The sequence below is a fragment of the Artemia sp. Qi Xiang Cuo genome, chromosome 14, assembly GCF_049724085.1.
Source record: "Artemia sp. Qi Xiang Cuo chromosome 14, ASM4972408v1, whole genome shotgun sequence".
Taxonomy (NCBI): Eukaryota; Metazoa; Arthropoda; class Branchiopoda; order Anostraca; family Artemiidae; genus Artemia; species Artemia sp. Qi Xiang Cuo.
The window spans coordinates 49702702-49727214 of NC_142807.1; the positions used below are offsets into that span (position 1 = coordinate 49702702).

Below are 24513 nucleotides of genomic sequence, written 5' to 3' on the forward strand. Positions count from 1 at the left end.
TCAATCCGGCCAATTAATTTTAAAAGTTTTTTTTTGAATTTATAGTACTTAAGATTGCTTAAAATTTTCTATTTCTTTGGCTCCAGACCTTTAAAAAAAAAGCTACCAGGTTTCGCATTAGTTTTTTTTCTATTTCCTGAGAATTCAATCAGATAAAAAAAAACGGCCAAATTTAGATCCTTTTTCAAAAATCACTTGTCCAAATTTCATTGTGCTGGTATGGCGAGTCAGAGAGCAAAATCTCTTTTCATAGCATAGGAAAATTAACATTGCAATGAATTTAGCGACTTTCACCTTAACGGTAAATGTTTATTGCAAAAACAAATTTAAGGGAAATAGTCTTTAACTCCTCGAAGAGGGTGTCGAGTCAAAATAAAACCAACACCATTGGAATCACTGTAGCTAAAAACTTCATATAGCAGAAATACAGTCCCCATCTTGAACAACAGAGAAAATGATTTTTTGGGACGGGAAGAAGTGATGTCTCATTTTTTCTTTTTTTTTTACTACTGATGATCGTACCAAACCATAGGTCGTAGAATATTGGGAGAGGGCTCTGATAAAAGAAATAGCCAGACTTAATACCTTTTAACAATAGATAGCATTACAAAAATATACAATTTTTGACAAATAAACAGATAGAGATGAGAGGGATAAGAAAAAGAGAGGGAGAGGAGGAGATAGAGGATGAAAGAGAGAAGGAATAAAAAGACAGAGCGGCAGAGAGGAGGGAAAGGAATGATTTTATCAGACGTTCTAGAAATTCTAGAAATGAAATTCAAGAGGAAATTCAAGAAATTCAAGAAGAGAAATTCAAGACGTTCCAGAAATAGCATAAACTCGTGTATTTTCTTTATTATTCTCTTTTAGAGAGTATTTTAAACGTTTAGCATATTTATTACTTGCATTATTTATTTAGCACCTGAATACTTAGACGGTGATTGATTTTTTCAAAGGTTTTTGGCATCGTCTATGTAGAAATTGCCATAACGAATAAAAACAACACATTTTTCATTTTTTTTTCTATCATTGTGCTGGGTATTGGATTGTAGCCCTTGAGACCACACAATAAACAATAGAAATAAAGGAAATCTCATTTTCAAGAATTCAAGCGCCAATAACTTAAAATCCATAGATAAACCTGACACTGGAATGACTCTGGTAACAGTAAACTTCCTTTCTAAACTTCAAATTATTTCGAACTTGTCGTCCGTTTTTACACGGTTTTAAATGTTTTTAGAGCTTCTTCACACTACTGTTTTTGTATAAAACGTTTTTTCCAAAGGGTACAAGAATATTCTCATATTATCCTACAGCATAATGCAATGTACAATAAGTTTACCCAAATACCTGTTCTATTTCTATCCTTTTAAATATGTTTTTGAGGGTACGATTTCCCTGAGACAGCTCTCCATATGTTTTTCGAAGTCTCTCCACTTCAGCCGAAGCTGCTGACATCTCCCCAAGCTTACGGCGTATTTTAGCTTCTAAAGCTGAAAGAATAGACGCTCTTTCTGCTTCACTTGCACCAGTTGACGCCTGTTAGTGTATTAATAATAAAAATTCAGTAAAGCTTTAAGATAGACAAAGGAAAAAGAACAAAACTAGGCATGACAGGCAATCGTTAGTTTTTGTTGTTAGTTTTTGTCCACCAAATTGTTTCATTTTACTCTGCTTTTTAGAACGTTTTTTTTTTTAAATCCCTATCATTGACACAGTTGTTAAAGGAAAATAGCTTAACTTAGGCTTGGTTACTACAGATAACTTCATTAATTATGTAGACCCCATATAATATTTGGCAAGCAGGCTGAGCATAGGTTCAAAGCACCAAAGCCCATGTAATCAGATGACAATTTCCTGATAAGCTGTGTTAAAAGTACATATTATCATTTAATTGCTTCAAAAGGTTTTGACATTCTTGCATTGGTCTATTGCTATTTTGAGTTTATTATGGTTTGGTTGATATTTCTACTTGTCAATCACGAAATTGCCTACCCTTATCTATTCTGGCTCATATTTCTGAATAATGTTCACATTTCATATGAACATTATTCATATTCATATTTCTTGTTACAACAATAAAGGAAGCATTCCTTTACTTTCTTTTTTTATTGGAATATTTCTTCAACTATCATAATCCCTGAACTCTTTGTGTTTATTCTGGATGTTCTTTTTCTACCGATTTCTTTTTTATCTTGACAATTACCTTCTAATAAATTATCTCGTTTCAAACTCAGTGCCAGTACCTGCGGAATTAAAAAATTACAATTAAAAAAAACAAAGTTCTTCAAAAGAAATACAAATTTAAAAAATTATTTAAACTTCGTTAGACGATCGAGAAAATTTCACACTAACTGTAATAAAAAAGGACTAGAATTTCAGCAGCTTTACAACATGAAATATTCTAACAATAGAGCCACATGAGGTGATGAGCCACGGCTTGCAAACTTAAAATATAAGCCCCTTTTACTGCAATGGCAATTACGTAACCTATTTTACAACCTCATCAATCTTTCTTGTGCTTGATATTTTGGGACTTTTTCCGCTATATGCTATGGGTCAGAACCAAACAATGAGTAAATTTATTGGCGTACAAATAAAATAGCCATAAATTCTACTTGTATACTTTATTCAAACTAACCTAGATCCAACAGTCAATCAGTTGGACCAATATCAAACAATCAAACCAAGAGTCCGGGCAAATCAAGTGTTTCGAAAATTTTACGAAACTTCCAAATTTCCGGATCATCGGCTCCATCTCCAAATAGGCAAGTAAAAAGTATGCGCAAACAGAAAATTTCAGTCCGAGAACTGAAAAAATCCTATTAAGGAATAGCATAATAAATTTAAGAAAGGCAAGCATATATCTAAGAATGATTTGAAACACAATTTAAAATGGTCAAAATATCGATCATGGCCTGTTAATGCCTGGAAGAAGGTGGTTCTCAGTGATGAAACACATTTGTCTGCGCAGGAATACAAATCAACAGACTGTAAAACACCCTTCTAAAGAGATCCTTTGAGGCTTTTTTTTTGCAACAAATAGAACTGTAAGCTAAGTTTCTTTTACACGTATGATCGAATTCAGTCAAAATTTTAAACAGTAGAATTCCTTCTTTCATAAAAATATTTGACAGGACATTTCAAAATAACTTTGTCTCTTGTCATATTTCGAGATTGGTGCAGACTTTTAGCCTGTCAAATCATCTGATCTAAATCCTGTTCAAAACTTACGGCATATTCTCAATGACCGTTTAACTAAAAAGAATGGCACGACAAAAGAACAAACGATACAGTGCTATAGAAGCGCGGTTCCACGATGATGAAATCTAAGTGCACTTGGTCGTTTGCACGCCACGGCACGCCAAGCCGTGAGTGAAGAGGTCAAATTTGCTAACAGAGGACGTACTTCACTATAATATAGAGATTTATCAGTCTTTCTGAAATTTCTAATGATTAAAAGCTAAGTTTATAGAAAAATTTTGTTTCTTATTCATCTGTTCCATAGAATTCAAGCTGTATAATAGCAGATACTGTTATACATGAATAAATGAATTTCAAACCAACAGAAATTCAAATGAATAACTAAGTCAAATTTAAAACAAACAGACATAAATTAACACAAACAGGAGTAAAGGTACTGCGCACTAAACCTTCTTAAGACCAGAAAGTCATTTACCCTTTACTGAAAACAATTATCTGAAAGCGTATTGTGTTAAATCATCAACAACAAAAAATACAAACGACAAATTCGACCCCAGCTTTACAATGCTTTGGTTTATGCCCCATTTTTTAGCTATGTCTACATTTTAGAATTGTTTTCCAAAAGTGATAAAAGACAGCAGTGGTTAGGTTTTTATAAACATGCACAATTTCTGCTAAACCTACGACTGTGGACAAAGAATACGTCAGTGTCGCGTCAGTTCGGCGTTGCCGACTCCATTGTGGCTCTCATTAAGAATCGGACGGAATTCTTTTAAAGTCAGTTAAGTCCAGAAGCCTTGCCATTGTGATTCGTCTTTAACTGTCAGTGTGTATGTGTATAACACTGAAGTTTTTGTTCATTCCTCGTTTATTTATTTACTCCATTTGTGGTCTTGTACCGTTTTTCAATTGGGCAATAAAATTATCTATCTAATTTCCATTTCAAACAGCATATTTTTTTTTAACTGTCATTATATCAACAAAAGCGCAGCAAAAAAAAAAAAAAACTTTGGAGTTCCTCAACCCAAGGACGCTAGGACACATTATGGCCTAATTACGGCAAAAATTTCAAACTAATAAAAGACAAACGGTTTTAACCCGTTTTTAAGCCCCTTCTTCTCTCCCTCAACAAATGTGGGATCCTTTCAACCCGAGACCAATCCCTAAAAGTTTCAAATCACTGGACACCAGTTTAAACCATATACAAAAACAATTGGCAATTTACATAACTTACAGCCATTATTCTGAGCAATCTAGTCCTTCCAAAATTTTGATCAGATGTCAGGGGAGGAAGGAGGACATTTCAGGTGGTCCCAGTAATAAAAAAAGGCACGAGAGGGGGCTAGGTACTTGCTAATCACTTTAAACTCATGGAAAGGGCAATAGGACTTTCAACAATAGAATGGTGCCAGTCAAAAGTTTTTACGACAATCTCATTCGAAGTGGCCCGGGAACACGTTTTATTATTATTAAATTTTTGCTAAAATTTCTTTATTATCTAAGGGAGCTATTCGAAAGGTAGCTCAAACAGGAAAACTACATACACTTTATACCTACACTTTGTGCTGTTTTGTAAATACTGTTACTATACTCTAGATTCAACTATGGTTAACAATATTGTAATGACAGTAGCAAGTCCTAAAACACTGCCCTCTTCACCATAAAATGTGCAGGTTAATTTTTTGCACTGGGAGGCCTTTCTATAAAAGCTTAACCGACGCACAAATGATATAAAAAATATATGTTAAGCAGCTATAAAAGATAGCATTACTGAAATGTTCATTCACTAAGTTTCTCGAAATCCATCTTTTAAGCCAAGGAAGGTTGTGTATTATTTAGTGTATTTTTTTGCCATTCTCTTCAACCAATTTAGTCAAGCTAGTTTTCCTTTAAGAATACAATGTTCACCAATTTTTCATCTGTGGATATTTCTTGAAAATTTTTTTCTGTAACACAAAATTTCTTCTCCAAGGTAACATACTAGAATTTGGCTTCTATGCAATCTAATGACAACTACTCTGATGTCTTTACCGTATTCCTTACGTTCATCTCCGAACTGTCTTACAACTAAGGAGATCTGCGATGGTTGCTTGGTTCAGGGCTACTTGCCACTTCAGTAATTTTAGATATGAAACATGAAATATATACATTAACTTGAAAATATGTTCAAAAACAAGCTCAAGAGGTGATTTCATCCTCTCTTAGACATTAACCCATCTTCAAGTTACGATCATTGTATCCAAATATATCTTTTTCAATAGAAATACTAGCCCTTAAAGGCTATCAATTAAATCAAGTCCAGTTTGTCTCAACAACTTTGTACATGAATAACGATTGTGTAGAAGCACAGAGTAAGCCTCATAAATCGCCGAAGAAAAAATATATCACAAAACGTCTAGTAAAAAAAAATGTTCAGCGAGAGAATAAGAAAAATGTCTAGCAAGAGAATAAAAAAAGTCAATGGTTGCAGTGATTCTCAGGGATTTGGTTATTCGTACATTCTCAAAATACCAGTGACAATATACCCCTATGACTCTATTAATTAAAAAAAACTTCCCAAAAAATAAGTTTTTCAAAGAAAAGTAAAGGCCATTTTAAACCTAAGCTCAGGAGATATGAATACCTGTTAAAATTCAAACTCAAAACGACCAGAAATTACTATTAAAGAATAAATGAAACCCAAAACGAACAGAAATTAAATAAATAATCATAGCGAAAAACATACAAGTAATAATATAAATGAATAAATATATCTTAAAGCGAGTAATGCTTAGATTGAATAAGAAAATCAAGCTTAAAACGAAAAATAATAGTTTACTATTAAAGTATAACTGAAACTTAAAACGAACAGAAATTAAATAAACAATCAATGCGAACAAACATACAATATATATTAATATAAATGAATAAATAAATCTTAAAACGAGTGAAACTTAAATTGAATATGCAAACCAGGTTTGAATCGAATTAAAATAACTACAAAGAAGAGTTTGGGTATCGCCTCACTGCAGAAGCCTAAAACCTACTGCGTCATCGGCTCCTTACTGAAAACTATACGAGTCTTGAACAGTCTTGGACAGTATAAACAAAATCAAATTGAATATTAGATATATAATGATATTAATTGTTGAAAGATCCATCGGTTAAATATTATTTTTCACTATAATTTTTATTTCTATTTCAGTGCTGTAAGAAATTGAAAAGGATAAATGTTTAAGAGAAGAGTAGTTTGTTTCCAGCGAAGTGCGAATGACGCAGAAGACTTTATGTTTTTGCAGTGAAAGAAGGAAGCAGTATCCAAATTTTGTTTGTAGTGAAACTATATTTGTCTTAACCAATCTTGGAAAGAACTAATAAATTAAACTGAATATTTGATGTATAATGATATTAATTGCTGAAAGCTCATCAGTTCAAAATTTTAATGTAATTTTAATATTTATTTTCAATATTAAGTACAAAAGAAAACATTTGTAATATAATTCGTTTTCAGTAAAGCGCCAATGACGCAGTAGGTTTTAGGCTTCTGCAGTGAGGCGATACCTTCAAACAATTGTTTGTAGTTATTTTTATTAGATTCAAACTTGATTTGCATATTCAATTTAAGTTTCCCTCGTTTTAAGATTTATTTATTCATTTACGTTAATATATATTGTATGTTTGTTCGCATTGATTGTTATTTAATTTCTGTTCGTTTAAGGTTTTATTTATACTTCAGTACCAAACTATTTTTTTTTCGTTTTAAGCTTGATTTTCATGTTCAATTGAAGCATTACTCGCTTTAAGATCTATTTATTCATTTATATTATTACTTGTTGTATGTTTTTTGCTATGATTGTTATTTAATTTCTGTTCGTTTTGGGTTTGAATTTTAACAGGTATTTATGTCTCCTGAGCTTAGGTTTAAAATGGCCTTTACTTTTTTTTGAAAAACTTATTTTTCGGGAAGTTTTTTTTTTTTTTTATCAATTTTTGTTCGTTTTTGATTGCAAAAAGTTTCAAGTTTTTATTGCATGGGCGGGGGGGGGGGGGGTTGCTGACTGTCCGATTATTCTTGACTTTAAAAAGCGGATCTAGAACTTTCAATTTATAAATCGAATGAGGCTTTTTTCAAAGTCTTTACGATTACCTCTTTGATAAATACCTTATATATGAACAATAGACAGCTTGCATAACTTGTTGACAGCGATTGGCAACAATGAATGGATTGAAAAAATAGCTCCAATAATGGTGTTTTGACCATTTCACTTGCTGACACAAAGGGATCACGACTGTTTGAAATTGACCTTAATAGGATCTTGTGTGCCAAAGAAATTTTGCATCTATCACAGAATATGTATTTTAACCTTTTAATTGGATAATTATAATAGATTTACAATGTGTTCTTCCCATACAAAACTTTACCTTATTAAAGTCTATGGGGTGGGCGCAGCGTAGTTGGCAGAAGGAAGAAAACTTTAGCGTAGACAGTAGGAGAGGGGGAGGGTGAGGTTTGAGACTCATCTAATATGGGGCGGAGCTTCACTTATCTCCTCCGTTCCCAATTTAGGAGATTAGACAGACTCATTGGGCTGTAGAATCTTTGACCGTTTGAGTTGTGGAAGACGTTAAAATACTCAAAAAATACTTTATATTTTCAGTTATTGCAGGATCGATTTCATAGATTGTGGAATGGTAAGCCCCCTGGCCCATCATTTGGGTGAGCCTCAACTCATAATATGTAATTTTGATTAATTGTTCCGTGTTATGTGCATATATTATTCTATATATGTTATTTTGAGTTATACTTTTATCGAATTGCGTTAATTTTTAAGCCTTGAGATAAAAACAGAAACCTTAGCGTAGAAAGTGGTGGGGGGAAAGTCTCCTCCCTCACATGCATAATTGAGCAGCCACAGAGAAAGTAATGCAAATGAAAATAATCTGTCTTTTGTTCTCTGTCATTTCCATTGATTCTTTATTCCTGTTACTTTCAGATGTAAAATTTAGAATATTATCGAATGGGTTTAGTAGTCCCCCCCCCTGAAGAATTCACATTTGGTAAACCCACCCCGGGAAAATTCCTCCCCCCTCAAATTTTGGATATTCATAAAAATGGAAGCTGAAATTTCTACTCAACTTTTTAGGTCAGAAGCAATGCTATAGCGTTACCTAAGTAAAGAGCCATAAGGGTTCAATGAAAAATAGGTTGATCCGATAAACTTGCGTTAGGAGCAAGTTCAATTAACGCAATCTTACGTTAATTAAGTAAATTACATTACTTTAGACTACGTTAGGGGGAGACGCCCCCCTCGCCCCTCCCCTGGATCCGCCACTGCCTTACACTCTGTTTCTTTCCTTGTTAGGGAGGAGAGCAGATGCCTAATAGGTGTGTGTTAATACCAAAATATTCTAACTCTCATTGGGCCTTCAGGTCTAAACAGAATCAGTTCAAAGGGAAGGGCGGGGAAAAAGGGCATGGGGGGGTATTTGCCCTTCGATCGATTTTTAATCGTAAGAGCTGGACTAGAACTTCCAATTTCCAATCAAATGAGCCCTCTCTGAAGTTTATACGAGAATTCCTTCCTGCCCCCGTGCCCTGGGTTTTTTTTGTCGACGCCAGAGTTTTGTTACTTAACGTTTAAACTATTTTTAACAAAATTTTTATCTGATGCATTTAGGGCGTCAAGGAGGGGGGGGGGGGGGCTAGTTGCCCTCCAATCTCTTTTGACTATTAAAAAGTGAACAAGAACTTTCAATTTCCAATCAAATGAGCCCTCTCTAAAGTTCATACGAGTATCCCTTCCATAAAAAATAATATGAAGGATTCGTACAACCCTTGCCCTGAGGGCTGTGGGAGAGTTGTCATCCTCAAAGACCTAATTTGCAGACGTTAAAACTACGTTTAATAAAATGACTGTCTCAAAAATTTTGATTGGATGTGTTTGGGGAAAAGGTGGGCGTGAGAGGGGGGTTAGTTGCCCTCAAATCACTCTCGAATATTAAAAAGAGCACTAGCCCTTTGAATTTCTAATCGAATGAGCCTTTTTTGAAGTTTCTACGATACCGCCTTCTATAAAACCCTTATGTGCCCCCAAGGTACAACTTAAAACCCTTGCATTGAGGGTTGTGGGGGAGTGTCCTCCTTAAAAACATATTTTCTATCTGAAAATCAACTACGCTGAACAAATTGGCAATCTCAAAATTTCGATTGGATGTATTTGGGGGAATCATGGGCGTAGGGGGGCTAATTGCCCTCCAATCACTTTCGACTATCAAAAGGGCACTAGCCCTTTGGTTTCCAATCGAATGAGCTTTTTTTGAAGTTTCTACGACAACACCTTCTACAAAAACCTTATATGCCCCCAGGGCATAACTTAAAACCCTTGCCCTAAGGGTTGTGAGGGAGTGTCCTCCTCAAAAACATATTTTATATCTGAAAATCAACTACTCTGAACAAAATGGCTATCTCAAAATTTTGATTGGATGTGTTTGGGGGAATGATGGGCGTGGGGGGGGGGGGCTTGTCGGTGTAAAAAGAATAATTAATTTAATATGCGTAATTGGTAAAATAAGGGTAGTAATAAGTATCTGATCTCAGTTCCTTAGAGAAAAATGATTACAGAGCTAGAAACTAATGCCAATTGTCGCCACATGCTGGATGACATAGATAACTTTTTTTTTGCCGACACTAGTGCCAGTTACCAGTCTTACAAGTTACCCATACTCTTTGACATACCGTTTTGAAAAATAGGGAAAAAAGAACAACACAGAATCAATACTTTCTACAGTTCATTATTATCTACATCATTATCTTTCCTATTATGCTACAATGCAATTCCGTTCGATTTATTGCTTTGACAGGAACAAGTGTTACAGTTTCTCCTTAACCCCGAGAGAATATAAAGATGGCAATGACGCTTGTGACATACCATCAAATAGTATGGATAACTTATAAGAGTGGAAACTGAGGGTCTACAAAAAAAACTATCAAAACCATTTAGCGTCTGTCAACACTTAGCATTTATTTCGGTGTAATAAGAATAATTAATTTCATCTGTGTAATTGGTAAAAAAAAAAGGCTAGTAATAATTATCTAATCTCAGTTCCTTACAGAAAAATGATTACAGAGCTAGAAAGGAATGTCAATTGTCGCCAAATGCTAAATGGCATTGATCACTTTTTTTGCCGACACTAGTACCAGTTACCACTCTTATAAGTTACCCATACTCTTTGACATACCGTTTTGAAAATATGGTAAAAAAGAACAACACAGAATCAAAACTTTCTACAGTTCTTCTTAAAGATGGACTTCATTACACCCTTAGGAGTCGAAAAAATACAAAAAATCACGTTTCATTAAATACTTAAATTAAACATTAGACACAAGACAAGGACTACCTTCTAATCCAATGCGCATACTCGTCCTTTATGTTCCTTATTATGTTGTTTCCTAGATCAATTGCACACAATACTAATTACCCAGGGTTATCTCGTATATACTTTTTAACTTTATTCCGAAGTAACGAACACACATCAAGTTAATGAACTTGAGGACGTTTTTAGATGTTATAAAATACAGATTTATCAAGAGAAAAAAGGTCTTGCCTTGTTTAAATCTCCAGATAAAGATGGAACTCTAGGGATTTGTGATGAAAAGGATGCTAGAGAGCCACTACTTGTCACATCTGATGGCTTCGATAATTCACTGGGAAGAGTAGCAAGAAGCGTATATCCATCTAATAGCTTTTCGACGAGATGCATTGCCTGAGAAACAAAACAATCAGGATAGAATCCAATAGTCTAAAAGAGAGGAGACAGAAAGCGAAATATTGCATTGTATACAAGGTCTAGGTCTCTCCCCCAGGAAAAAATTTCTCCCCGGATACAAATGCGCATTCATTTGTATTTTTTTTTTTCAGTAAAGTGCAAATTTTGTTCTGGCCTTGAGAAAGCATAGGGGTTTCGAGCCCAACTTATGTTAATTTTTGCTCGTTTTGAGTTTGACTCGGTTATTTATTGTAAAATTATTTGAAAAAAACTACGTTTTCTAAAGAGTTAAAGAGGCTGAGTTACAAGGTCGAACCTTAAAACGTACAGGGATTAGGAGGCACAGTTGGGGGGCTGCCGCCCCCAAACCCCCGCTTTCGCAGCCTTTAAATAAAAAAAAAAGTTTTTTAAACTGAAAGTAAGGAGCGGCATTAAATCTTAAAACGAACAGAAATTATTCCGTATATGAAAGGGGCTGTGCCCTCCTCAACGCCTCGCTCTTTACGCTAAAGTTTTTATTGTTTAAAAAAAAAGAGTTGTGAGAAAGTCAAACTTTAGCGTAAAGAGCGAGGCTTTGAGGAGGGCACAGCCCCTTTCATATACGGAATAATTTCTGTAACAACTTTAATTTCAACAATAATTTCAACAACTTTATATATAAACCTTATATGCCCCCGGGGGATAACTTACAAACCTTTCACTGAGGGCTACGAGGGGGTTATCATCCTAAAAGACCTAATTTCCAGTACTTCAAACTACGTTGAACAAAAAGGACATTTCAAAATTTTTGATTGGATGTGTTTGGGAAAAGGGGGGGCGTGAGGGGGGCGTTAACCACTCTCCAATCACTTTCAACTATTAAAAAAGGCACAAGCCCTTACAATTTCCAATTGAATGAGCCCTTTTAAAGTTTCTACGACAACGCTTTCACTAAAAACCTTATATGCCCCCCCGGGCATAATTTACAACCCTTGCCCTCATGGCTGTGGGGGGAGGGGGTTGTCATCCTTAAAGACCTAATTTCCAAAACCTTCAACTACGTTGAATAAAATTGCTATCTAAAAATTTTGATTGGATGTGTTTGGGGAAAAGGTGGGCGTGAGAGGGAGGTTATGGGCACTAGCCCTTTGAATTTCCAATCAAATGAGCCTTTTTCAAGTTTCTACGACATAGATTTCAATAAAAACCTTATATGCCCCCAGGGCATAACTTATAGCCCTTGCCCTGAAGACTGTGGGGGAAGTGTTCTGCTCAAAGGTATAATTTCCAGAGCTTTGAATTGCGTGAAACAAAATGACTATCTCAAAATTTTTATTGGATGTGTTTGGGGAAATGGTCGGCGTGGAATGGGTGTTAGTTGCCTTCCAATCACTTTCGACTATTAAACAGGAAACTAGCCATTTCGATTTCCAATCAAATGAGCCCTTTTTGAAGTTTCTACGACAACGCGTTCTATAGAAACCTTATATGCCTCCAGGGCATAACTTACAACCCTTCCCCTGAGGGCTGTGGGAAAGTGTCCTCCTCAAAAACATAATTTCTATCTGGATATCAACTACGCTGAACAAAATGACTATCTCAAAATTTTGATTGGATGTTTCGGGAAATGGTGGGCGTGGAAGGGGTGTAAGTCACCTTCCAATTACTTTCAATTATTAAAAAGGGCATAAGCCATTCTAATTTCAAATTGAATGATCCCTTTTCGAAGTTTCTACGACAACTTCGTCAATACGAAGTGCCCAGCTCTAAAGAAAAAAAATCTTTCTTATATGCCCCCAGGGACAACTTAAAACCCTTGCCCTGAGGGTGGTGGGGGAGTGTCTTCCTCAAATTCATATTTTCTATCTGGAAATCAAGTACGCTGAAGAAAATGGATGTGTTTGGGGGAATGATGGGCGTGGGGGGGCTAGTTCCCCTCCAATCACTTTCGACTATTAAAAAAGGCACCTGGCACTCCAATTTCCAATCGAATGAGCCCTTTTCGTAATTTCTACGACAACTCCGATACGAAGTGCCCTGGTATGAAAAAAACAAAAAATAAATAAACAATACATTGTGCCAACATCGTTCTTTACTTAGGCAGCATGATTGTGCTGTCTAAGATATAATGGTTGACTATATTTTGGAAACTTTTCATTGATTATCTATCAGACAAGTTTAATTTCTAAGTTGATTTGTAAGTGTTTTCAAACTACTGATATTCTAATAGGCTGTAATAGGCTGAGTCTATTCCCTTTTCATCACCTTTTTTTATAAAACATATTTACCCTTGTAGTGGTTCCGTTTTGTTTCAATGAGTTACAAGCTTCACAGCCTTAGAGAGGGGTATTAGGTGTCAGAGTATTGGGTTTGAATTGTGTTATTGAAAAATCTTTTAAAATAATTCAATATTAATTAATTCAATGAATTAATTCAATTATTATCAAGTTAGGTCATAGTGGCTCTCATCAAACTATTTTGCATTCGACAGTCCAAATTTTAGAAGTATTTGCTTTTCTGCATTAACCTGCAAAGTTTAAGAGTCAATTAGACATTTGACGCAAAAACTAAATAAAGAAGCAAAACGTGAATTGCATGAATTTGACCCCTGAATGGTTCATTGATAATATTAAACCAGCAATTATGCGCAGAAGCGTTAAATGATAGAAGGGTCTTTATTAAGTCTAAACAAAGAAATTACAGAGCATTTAATGTTCTTGGTTTGAACAGTCTCAGGCCAAGACTTCAGAAATAAGATTATATATCTATACTGTATATCTATAAGTATATATTATATACTTATAAATAAGATTATATATATATATATATATATATATATATATATATATATATATATATATATATATATATATATATATATATATATATATATATATATATATATATATAGATTATATATCTATATATCTATATATATTTATGCTGAAATCAAATAGACAAGTAGACAATTTTCAGCGCTTTTAATTTTTCAAAGCTTATTGTTTTATTTTTTTATTTTTTATTCGGGGTTATTTACACCCAAGAAAACTAATACGATTTTGCCAAGAGCCTAATGTTTGAACTTCTAATGTTTCAAGGAAAAACACTGCACAAGAATTCTGGCATCAAGGCCTATAGAAATAATCATAAATTTGAATTTAGTATAAGAACCTATATTAGGAAATATACCTAGAAAATTTTTTTGTAGCCGAAATACCTAACGTCACCGAAAAAAATAACAACAAACGAAGAGAAACAAAGTAATATAGAATTAATACGCATATAATATGAACCGTGATTCCTGTTGCATTCTGAAATTCTGATATTCCTATTGCATTCTGATATTAAGCTTAGGAACTTCTATTAAAATCGAATAATTTAGTCGAGCAAAATTAAATTAAAAATTTTGTTTCTTAAAAGCAAAATCTACAACAATATAGATGCATGACTTAAGCTCACCTCATTAGCTCTCATTGAAGGAGGTACCATTTTGGGAGTTAATGCAGAAGGAAGGTCATAGCCTTGTTTTTTCTGGTTCGCAAGCCATAGGGCCAAAGCAAACTGTTCTCTATTGAGTTTACCGGTTTGCTTCAAGTCACATAAATGCCTGAAAGAAAAACAATCCTTTGAAGAAAAGAAGTATTTTCAGCCGCAAACAAAACTATCTTACTATAAAAACCCAAGCAAGTTGACAAAAGTGTCTAATTTTGGAGAATCTCATTGTGACCATGGATATATTATATTTATAAAGATGACGAAATATACGACTCTTTGTGGGACAAGATCTTGTCTCTTGTGGCACCCAAGGATTTAAAAAATTGATAATAACATTCCCTAATGATCACTCATATGGATTTCCGGCAACCGTTTGGCCTTAGATAGGACGAAATCCTTCCCAATGGTCCCTAATGAAACAAGGCCTGAATTGATCGTTTAAGATAATTCAATATATCTGTGGTGAGGATAAAATACAATTCAACCTCTTAAGACTCATCCGAAACGTGATCACTACCACTGGTGGATCGATTTAGATTGGTCTCTTATTTCCCCACTATTATCAGCAATTGTAAATCAGAAGATAATTTCATTTCTTACGATAAACGACATAATAACATGGAAAGTTATACTTCATTAAAAAATATTGATTTTTTGAAGTTTCAAAAATAAATTTACTTTGGGTGGATGAACGAACATTAAAACTTATGTTCGTACTAAAACTTATTATGAACTAAAATTTATTTACTTGTTTTAAAGTAAAACTTGAAACCAGTAAATGATGATGAACAGAGGGGGCAAAAGGAATTAATTAGCAAGGCAGCACTGAACTGAACTGTCAATCCCAACGTTCCATTGATCTCCATGACTTAGGGCTCCAGTAAAGGAGTAAGCCTTTTATGACAGGGTTGGGCATCTGTCGCCAAGATACGATACAAATTAATCTGCAACCAATTCACGAATGGGATTAGACCAACTTCTTCCATTGTATATGCAGTTTGATCCCTTTTAGATGTCACTTGGATGAATTAGCCGGTTAGCTTATCGACAAATCCTTCAGTCTTGTAGAACGAATAATAAATTTTTTTTTGAATTTGTAACACATTATAAAGAATATATACAGTAGTGACGAAGGCTACACTGTCCATTAAAAAATGTGACACAGATTTAAAACCCCTCAGAATTCATACCCCGCCTTCGCGCAAGCGCAATGACAATTGTTTCCGATGTACACATCACGATGAGCGAATGGCAACTGAAATAGGCTGTGACGACACAGCTCAGTCTTTACGCGTGGTATCAAATGTGTCATGTTTGGAAAAAGAAGTCACTACCGATCTATCCTTAAACTGTGATTTGTAACTTCAAAGAAGATTGGTTGCAATATGCGAGCATCCCTTATCCCATTTTCCTAACTTCACTTTTTTACGCAGTAATTATTCTTATCCTCTTCGTTTTCTAAGTAAACAAATCGTTCCTTCGTTTTGGAAGCAATCTTTCCGGCTGTCTCCGTATAGACAGAAATACTAGGGTAAAACAAATTCTTAATGGTAACACAGGTTGAAAAATGTCAGTATTCGACTTGAAAAGTTAAAAGACTGAATTCTGAAATCAAATCGCTGCTAAATAAATATTTGATAGACCTGAATGAAATGATTTCCACAGTATATCTAAAATCTTCAATTTTTACACAATCCTCGCTAAAAATGACTATTAGAAGGAGAAAAACTGCAAATCAAGCTTCTTATAATAACTGGCACGGTTTTAGAACAGCTAAATTTTAGACGGTCTACGTACTAACAAATCACATATCTATTACTTTAAAAAAGAGAAAAAACAGCAGGCATTGTTGACAAGTCTAATCGGATGGATCAGAAGCAAAGTTATGGTGCTACCCATACTAATGAGCCAAGTACCTTCGATGAAATATTTTTTCCCGGCAACTTTGCATGGAAGAGGTGGTCGTAAAACTTTGAAGAGCGGATCATTCGATTGAAAGTTGAATGCTATAGTGCTATTTTAAAGACCAAACGTGAATGGAAGGCAACTAACCTCCCACCGTGCTCTTTTCTACTACCCGGCCCTCTTAATCACCCATGGTGTCTCATTAAAATTTTGAGATAGCCAAATTGTTTCAAACAGTGGAAAAATCTAATAAGTGTGTATCTGAATCGATATCATACCCTTAGGGACGATAGCCCTAAATTATGTCAGTTACCTCCTTTTTACAAATAGGTTTTAGTAGAAATGACGGTCTCTTTAGTTTCGGAACTCGATCAGCTAGGAACTCTATCGGAGATCATTCACCAGGCCAAGATTCCCAGAGTTTCGCAAGGGTATACAACAGAAACATAACACGTACATAACTAAATCAAAAGACGCTAACAAAATGCGATATCTGTGATATCTCGGGAATGACTTGGGGGATCGAGTTGAATCTTTCAGAGTGTGTTGGAGGAAGAAGAAAAGTAGATTTTTAATTTTGACTTGGGGTACGGGCCGAAAATACATCGAAAGATACTATGTATATCCAGACCAAAATAGTATATCTTTGTACCCTGGGAAATGCTTGGCGGGTGGAGATACTGTAGGGAGAAGGAAGGGGAATGGCGAGGCAAAGGAACTTCAAATTGTGTGTTGGGGGAGGTTCTCATAGTATTTTGTCTCCAATCCCCTGAATATTCCTGCACTATCTGCCCTTATAGGACTGGTAATCTATGCATGGTTGAGTAACGACGTAAATCCCTGCATGTTGTCAGGTTATCAAAATAGCGTGTCTGCAATATCGCGAGATATGCAGGGAGAAGAAAACCAAAGACAAAACCAAACAAGAAAGGAAAAAAAACTCGAACAACCATCCGTGACTACCCTCTGAAAACCCAGCCAGTGTAAATTGCTTTAAAAAATTACCACACCAACCCAAAACTCAAACAAAAACTAGAGATGTCAACCGCAAGGGGGCGCTAAAGAAATAATAATAAAGAAATAAGGATCGAATAACTAAAAAAATTAAATAATTTAATAAGAAATCAGAAATTATTTTACAATCCTTCAAAACGTACCGAACAAATCACACTTTATAGCCAATTCTGGAACACATGCAAAAAATAAAAAAGAAAAAAGAAAAGAAAAAAGAACATTTTTAAACCAAAGATTCCTGTAAAACAGTCAAGCCAGCAAGATATTTTATATGCCGTTTTCTCCTGTGTTGTTTTATGCTATTGATCAGCTTGGGATCCCAACCACTAATACAGATATAATCAGGAGTCTATTCCCTAAAACGGGGTGAAGGAATTCTGAGTCGCTTACCCCTGGAGAGTTTTGAGGTGCAAAAGCACATTTACCAAATACTACAAAAAAGCTGTATTTTCTGTTTATAGTAACTCTTTTTTTGTTTATGACAAAACAGATGCTCAGAAATTGCTTGTTTTCTTCACTCGAGAAATTCTTATAAATAAAAGAACGTAAAGGTTTTTTAACCTCCCTGCACCTCCCCCCTCCATCAACCCTAAGACTGAAATTCTGAAAAAATCATGGAAACGACCCTGTTTATATACACTATATTCCGCCATATATTTCATTAAAACAGAAAATGTAACTCAAATTATCTTATAATATAAAAAGTAAACAAGAACAAAACAGTATTGTTTTTTTTCTACTTTTATGATCATCTCCTTTGGTTAGTGGTCATATGGAATGTTTTTTTTTGGAGGGGGGGGGGTCTGTCGTCCAATAGGCTCTGCAGTTAGTTAACAAATAAAAAGACATCTTCACGTTATTTTAACTAAACAACTTCTACTGAAACTTGAAAAACTCATGTCCAAGTTAAAAACATCGAATTAAAGGAAAATTGGGTGTAAGCTAACCATACCTATGATAGGTATGATAGCAATTTTTTTACTTATTAGACACGAATTAAAAATTTTTTAACTAAAAGATGTAAATAGGAATTTTACAGCTCTACTATTTTTTGTTTCAAAAAATGGGCATTTTGTTTAGTCTAGCCTTTTATTGATCTTTTTCATCTTTAAGAGACTTTAGTCCCTTGAAAATTGAGTTTTTTTTTACTTTGAGTTTTTAGTCCTTAAAGCCTTACCATAAATGAGCTAGTACTTGGTGAGAGATTCCTAATTGTAGAAAAACGTCTTTAATTTCTAAGCAAGAAACAAAACCGTCGCCATCCAAGTCGGCCTGGATAAAAAGCGCCTCAGCTTTAGCCTTCTCAGCTGGCTGTACAACCCAAGGCACAGTCGTTGGCACTAAAGATGCTACAGCCCCAATCTAAAATAAATAAGATGATATCATGATATACAGGGTTAAAGGTATGAAAGATAAAATTCTTTGGGTAGAGCAAAGAAGCCACAGCCTGACCAGGGAGAGATGACTACGTCTCTCCCTAATTAGTGGAAAAAATTGTAATTTAGAAAAAATGTCACATTAACTGCTTAATTCTTGATAAGTACGCTTAAGATTTATTAAAAAAAAAAAAAAAATGGTACTACTGTTATAGCCCATCCAAGAACATCAGAAATCATTTCTACAGCCCAAAATGTACCTCCGTAACTTATGTGATTCTAGTTTCAACAATTCCATCACAATAAAAATTGACATGACTGCAGTTGTGCATTACAACACAAATTTAATCATAATAGTCTCAAGATTGTCATAATGATAAACTATGCTTCTAACACGCTTAATTAGCATGCTGTGTGCTTGTCTTTTATGAATTTCTAACGCAGATAATTTCAAAGACCATACTGCCTTTCCATGATGATAAATAAAAGTTCAAATAGGGGTAAAATCTTTTTAATCGACAGTGATAAATTTCATAAAAATATTAGATATTTCGGTCACATATGCAGTGACCGTCATTAGTAGTCCAAATTTGGACTCGACAGTCCAAAATTTGGACTTGACAGTCCAAATTTTGAAGTATTTTTTGTTCTACATTAACCTGCAAAGTTTAAGAGTCAATTAAATTTTTGACACAAAAACTAAATGAAGAAGCGAAACGTGAATTGCATGAATTTGACCCCTGAATGGTTCACTGATAAATTTAAACTAGCAATTATGCGCAGAAGCGTTAAATGACAGAAGGATCTTTATAAAGTCTAGACAAAGAATTTACAGAGCATTTAATAATCTTGGTTTGAACAGTCTGAGGCCAAGACTTCAGAAATAAGATTATATATCTATACCGTCTTCAGAACAAAATACTGATAAACACCATTTTTGACTCAAAAGAGTTTTATTGTGTCCCTAGAACAATTTTTTATGCTGAATTCAAATAGACAATTTTCAGTGCTTATAATTTTTCATGTAATTTTTCTAAGCTTGATGTTTTATTTTTATTTATTTTTTTATTTGGGGTTATATACACCCAAAAAAACTAATATGATTTTGTCTAGAGCCTAAAGTTTGAGGTTTTGGTGTTTCTCAGGGAAAAACATTGCACAAGAATTCTGGGATGTAGGCCTATAGAAATAATCATATTTTTGAATTTAGTATAAGAACCTAGATTAGGAAATATACCTAAAAAACGTTTTTATAGCCAAAATACCTAACGTCTCTGAAAAAGTAACAACAAAAAAACAGAACCAAAATACTACAGAATTAATACGCAAATAATATGAACCATGATTCCTGTTGCTTTCTGAAAATCTGAGATTCCTATTGCATTCTGAAATTAAGCGTGGGAACTACAATTAGAATCAAATAATTTATCGAGGAAAACAAAATTAAAATTTTTTTTTCTTAAGAGCAAAATCTACGATAATATAGATACATGACTTCAGCTCACCTCATTAGCTCTCATTGAAGGAGGTACCATTTCGGGAGTTAGTGTAGAAGGAAGGTCAAAGCCTTGTTTTTTCCGGTTCACGAGCCATAGGGCCAGCGCAAACTGTTCTACATTGAGTTTACCCGTTTGCTTCAAGTCACACAAATGCCTGAAAGAGAAACAACCCTTTGAAAAAAAGCATTTTCAGCAGCAAACAAAACTATCATAGTGTAAAAACAAATACAAGATGACAGAAGTGTATAATTTGGAGGATCTTAGTAGTTCAACATTTAATAGTGCAAAAAGGTATTACTTACTGTTGTGACCATGGGTATAATATATTTATAAAGATGACGAAATATATGACTTTTTGTGGGACAAGATCTCGTCTCTTCTGGCACCCAAGGATTTTAGAAACCGATAATAACATTCCATAATGATCACTCATATGGATTTCCGGCAACCGTTTGGAATTAGATAGGACGAAATCGTTCTCAGTACTCCCTAATGAAACAAGGCCTGAATTGGTCGTCTATGCAAATTCATTATATTTATGGTGGGGATAAAATACAATTTAACCTCTTAAGACTCACCTGAAATGTGATCACTACCATTGGAAGATCTATTTAGATTAGTCTCTTACTTCCCCACTATTATCAGCAATTTTAAATCAGAAGATAATTTCATTTCTTACGATAAACGATATAATAACATGGAAAATTATACTTCATTAAAAATATTGATTTTTGAAGTTTCAAAAATAAATTTACTTTGGGTGGATGAACGAACATTAAAACTAATGCAACCAGTAAATGATGATGAACAGATGGGGCAGAAGGAATTAATCCGCAAGGCAGCAACGAACTGAACTAAGGTCAATCTCAACCTTCCATTGGTCTCCATGACTTTAGGCTCCAGTAGAGGTCGTAAGACTTTTATGACAGGGTTGGCCATCTGTCCCCAAGACAGGGTACAAATTAATCTGCGGCCGATTCACGAATGGGATTGGGCCAAATCCTTCCATTGTAGATACAGTTTGATCCCTTTTAGATATCACTTGGATGAATTAGCCGGTCAGCTTATCGACAAATCCTTCAGTCTTGTAAGCGAATAATAAAAATTATTTAATTTGTAACTTCAAAGAAAACTGGCTACAATCCCATAGTCCTAACTTCACTTTTTTACACAGTAATTATCCTTATCCTCTTCGTTTTCTTAGTGAACAAATCGTTCCTTCGTTTTGGAAGCAAAGGTTACAAAATCTTTCTGGCTGTCTCCGTATAGACAGAAATACTAGGGTAAAAGAAATTCCTAAAAAAGAAGTCAATAATTTGAAGTCCATTAAAAAAATAAAAAGGAAAAATGCTGCTACTTACACAATTGATATAAAATTTAGGGGAAAACTAGGCGAAAATAATTAATGGTGACACAGGTTGAAAAATGTCAGTATTCGATTTGAAAAATTAAAACACTGAATTCTGAAGTTAAATCGCTGTTAAATAAATCTTTGATAAACCTGGATGACATGATTTCCAGAGCATTTATCCAAAATCTTTAATATTTACACAATCCTCGGTAAAAATGACTATTAGAAGGATAAAAACCGAAAATCAAGCTTCTTATCTTAACTGGCACGGTTTTAGAAAAGCTAAATAAAAGACACCATTTTTAGACGGCCTACATACCTTCTAATATCATTTACCCCTCGCGAAACGCTAAGGATAATTTATGCCTGAACGTACTATTAGATTCAAAGATCGATAATGTTACGAAATTCACTTTGATCTCGTAATTATTTCCATGACGGGAGCCTCCATATTAATCTTGAGGGGGAGGGGGTAGGCATCCCCCCGAGACTATAATAATTAAATAGGTTTGTTATTTTCTCCCACTATTGGAAACCCCCCCCCCCCTCTAGATAGATCAGATACGAATTTCACGCGTCCTTAGTTACAATCCTAGCTGTACAATCTTAGTTAGAACCAGTAAACCCGTAACTTAGAATTTCCACCAATCTTCACCAATCAGTAGATGCTAGATTTTGAAGGTGATCACCAGTTACCCAGCCCCATTTTTTTAACCAGTTACCCAGCCTTTAACCCAATAGATTGAAATTTCTATAGTAGTTGTAGATCTCATAGCTTACATTTTGAGTACACACAAGAACACAGCACTAGGTCTGTGGAAGTTACCTTAAGTAACCTTCCTGGTTTTAATGAAAAGTACAACCATTCAAGAAAGTATTATGGTAAAGTAAAATTAATCAGTAATACTATTTAAATTGTTTTGTTTTTATCCTTAAGTGGTGTAGAGAGTGGCTCTTTCTTTAGACACGCTTCTGTGATCTCTTTAAATGAATACATACAAGAAAAATTGAATATTTATTTGAAAAAATATATACATATTATTTTTTATTGTTATCACAGACTAAGTCACTAAGGCTAGGATTAAGTGAAGATGAAAAGGTGACATTGGGTAACGAAAAGATTGATCCGGTGGGCAGCTTCACTTACTCTGGTAGTATTCTTAGTAAAGATGGTGGGAGCAGTGAAGATATCAAAAATAGAATAGCCAAGGCACAGGGTGTTTTCTCTCAGTTAAAAAAAAGTTTGGAAGAATAGGAAGATCAGTCTGCAAAGCAAGGTTAGAATATTAGAAGCTACAATGATGACAGTGGTCAAATATGGCTCTGAAGCATGGACGCTCCGAAAAGCGGATGAAGATTTGCTAGATGTTTTCCAGAGAAATTGCTTAAGGATTGTTCCGGGTACCTGGCTGACTGACCGTATTTCAAACAATAGGCTATACGAAAAATGTGGTTCAATACCGCTCTCTAGGGCTATAATGAAAGAAAGGTTGATGTGGCTAGGGCACGTTGTGCGGATGACAGATTGTTATTTTCGGCCAACCGTCTAGGGATAAACGGAAAGCAGGTCGTCCCCGTCTGGGGTGGGAGGACGTTATAAAGAAAGATTTAAAGGAAACGGGAACTTCGTGGGCGGGTGTAAAAAGGGAGGCTTTGAACAGATTGGGGCGGAGGAGGAGCGTGCCTAGCTGTGTTGGCCTCAGGTGGATTGGTGCTGCGGTGAGTTGTTAGTAGTAGCAGTAGTATCACAGTAATAAAACGCTTGAACATAATGTGCGTAAAATACTTGAAAATCGGAGCACTACCGACATATATCTATCACTTACTTCTTACGTGGTTATAAATAAAGTACTAATTATGAGAAATTAAAGGAATTTAGCTATATACTATACAAATATACCTTCCAAAAATTAGGAATATACACTTACCTTTCAGATAAAAATCAGACAGATAGGTTACTCACTAGGAAATAAAAATAAAACAACCAAAGGAATGGCATAATTTCTCCACTATTTGTGAGTTCGTTCTGCCGGTCAATATCACTTCAGTGATATTGACAGTGAGAGAATCACTTCATAAAGTATGTTAGAGATTTTCTTGCACATATTTAATTTTTTTCCGGTTCTCCGACGAGTTGATGTCTCCGGATTGGGTCTGCAGTTTATTTGTGTGGGTGGAATCATGTATTACACCCTTGCCTAGATTGGATTTTTTTTTATTTTTATTGTTTGTTTTTATTTTTTTTTTCGGGGGATGGGGGGGGGGGTATTATTTGGCTTGGTGATGTAAGTTTATTATACAAAAAATGTCTGATGAATGCATTTGTTTATTTTTTTTAATTTTTGTCCTCACCTATATTGTCCGGGTCAGAGAGCCTCACGGGGGAGACTATGTTGAAGTATTTGTTATTTTCGTTTTAATTTACCGTGGATCTTAGTATTCACTGATATATATATTTTTTTTCATTAAATTTAATTCAATTACTCCATATTTTATAGTTACCCCAAATATCCCCTTTTATCCCCCTGAGATTATAGTAATTAAGAATGCTGAACTTCCACAAATCAGTAGTGATCTTTCTTCTGGCAAAAAATGCAAAATTCCACATTTTTGTAGATGGGAGCTTGAAACCTCTACAGTAGGGTTCTCTGATACGCTGAATATGATGGTGTGATTTTCATTAAGGTTCTATAGCTTTTAGGGGGTCTTCCTTTTTTTTCCTCCTTTTTTCGAAAATCAGCCAAATTTTCTCAGGCGCCTAACTTTTGATGGGCAGAATTAAACTTGATGAAACTTATACATTTGAAATCAGCATTAAAATATGATTCTTTTGATGTATCTATTTGTATCAAAAACCCGTTTTCTAGAGTTTCGGTTACCATTGAGCCGGGTCGCTCCTTACTTACAGTTCGTTACCACGAACTGTTTGAAAACAGTGTTTGTC

General features: G+C 34.7%; 1 protein-coding gene across 7 annotated transcripts in view; it reads right to left on the reverse strand.

Moving 5' to 3' along the window:
* LOC148944570 (uncharacterized) overlaps positions 1-24513 on the reverse strand; it is an 80817-nt gene that overhangs the window by 20683 nt on the left and 35621 nt on the right. For all 7 annotated transcript variants that reach the window (XR_016142841.1, XR_016142840.1, XM_089100210.1 and 4 more), the window contains 5 exons: positions 20225-20372; positions 18521-18705; positions 14389-14536; positions 10789-10947; positions 1351-1539 (listed from right to left, as the gene is read on the reverse strand). Coding sequence is in view for 5 of the 7 variants with exons in the window: in XM_089100210.1 (XP_088956336.1) it covers positions 1351-1539; positions 10789-10947; positions 14389-14536; positions 18521-18705; positions 20225-20372 (829 nt within the window). In the remaining 2 variants the exon portion in view is untranslated. The remainder of the gene's footprint in view (positions 1-1350; positions 1540-10788; positions 10948-14388; positions 14537-18520; positions 18706-20224; positions 20373-24513) is intronic.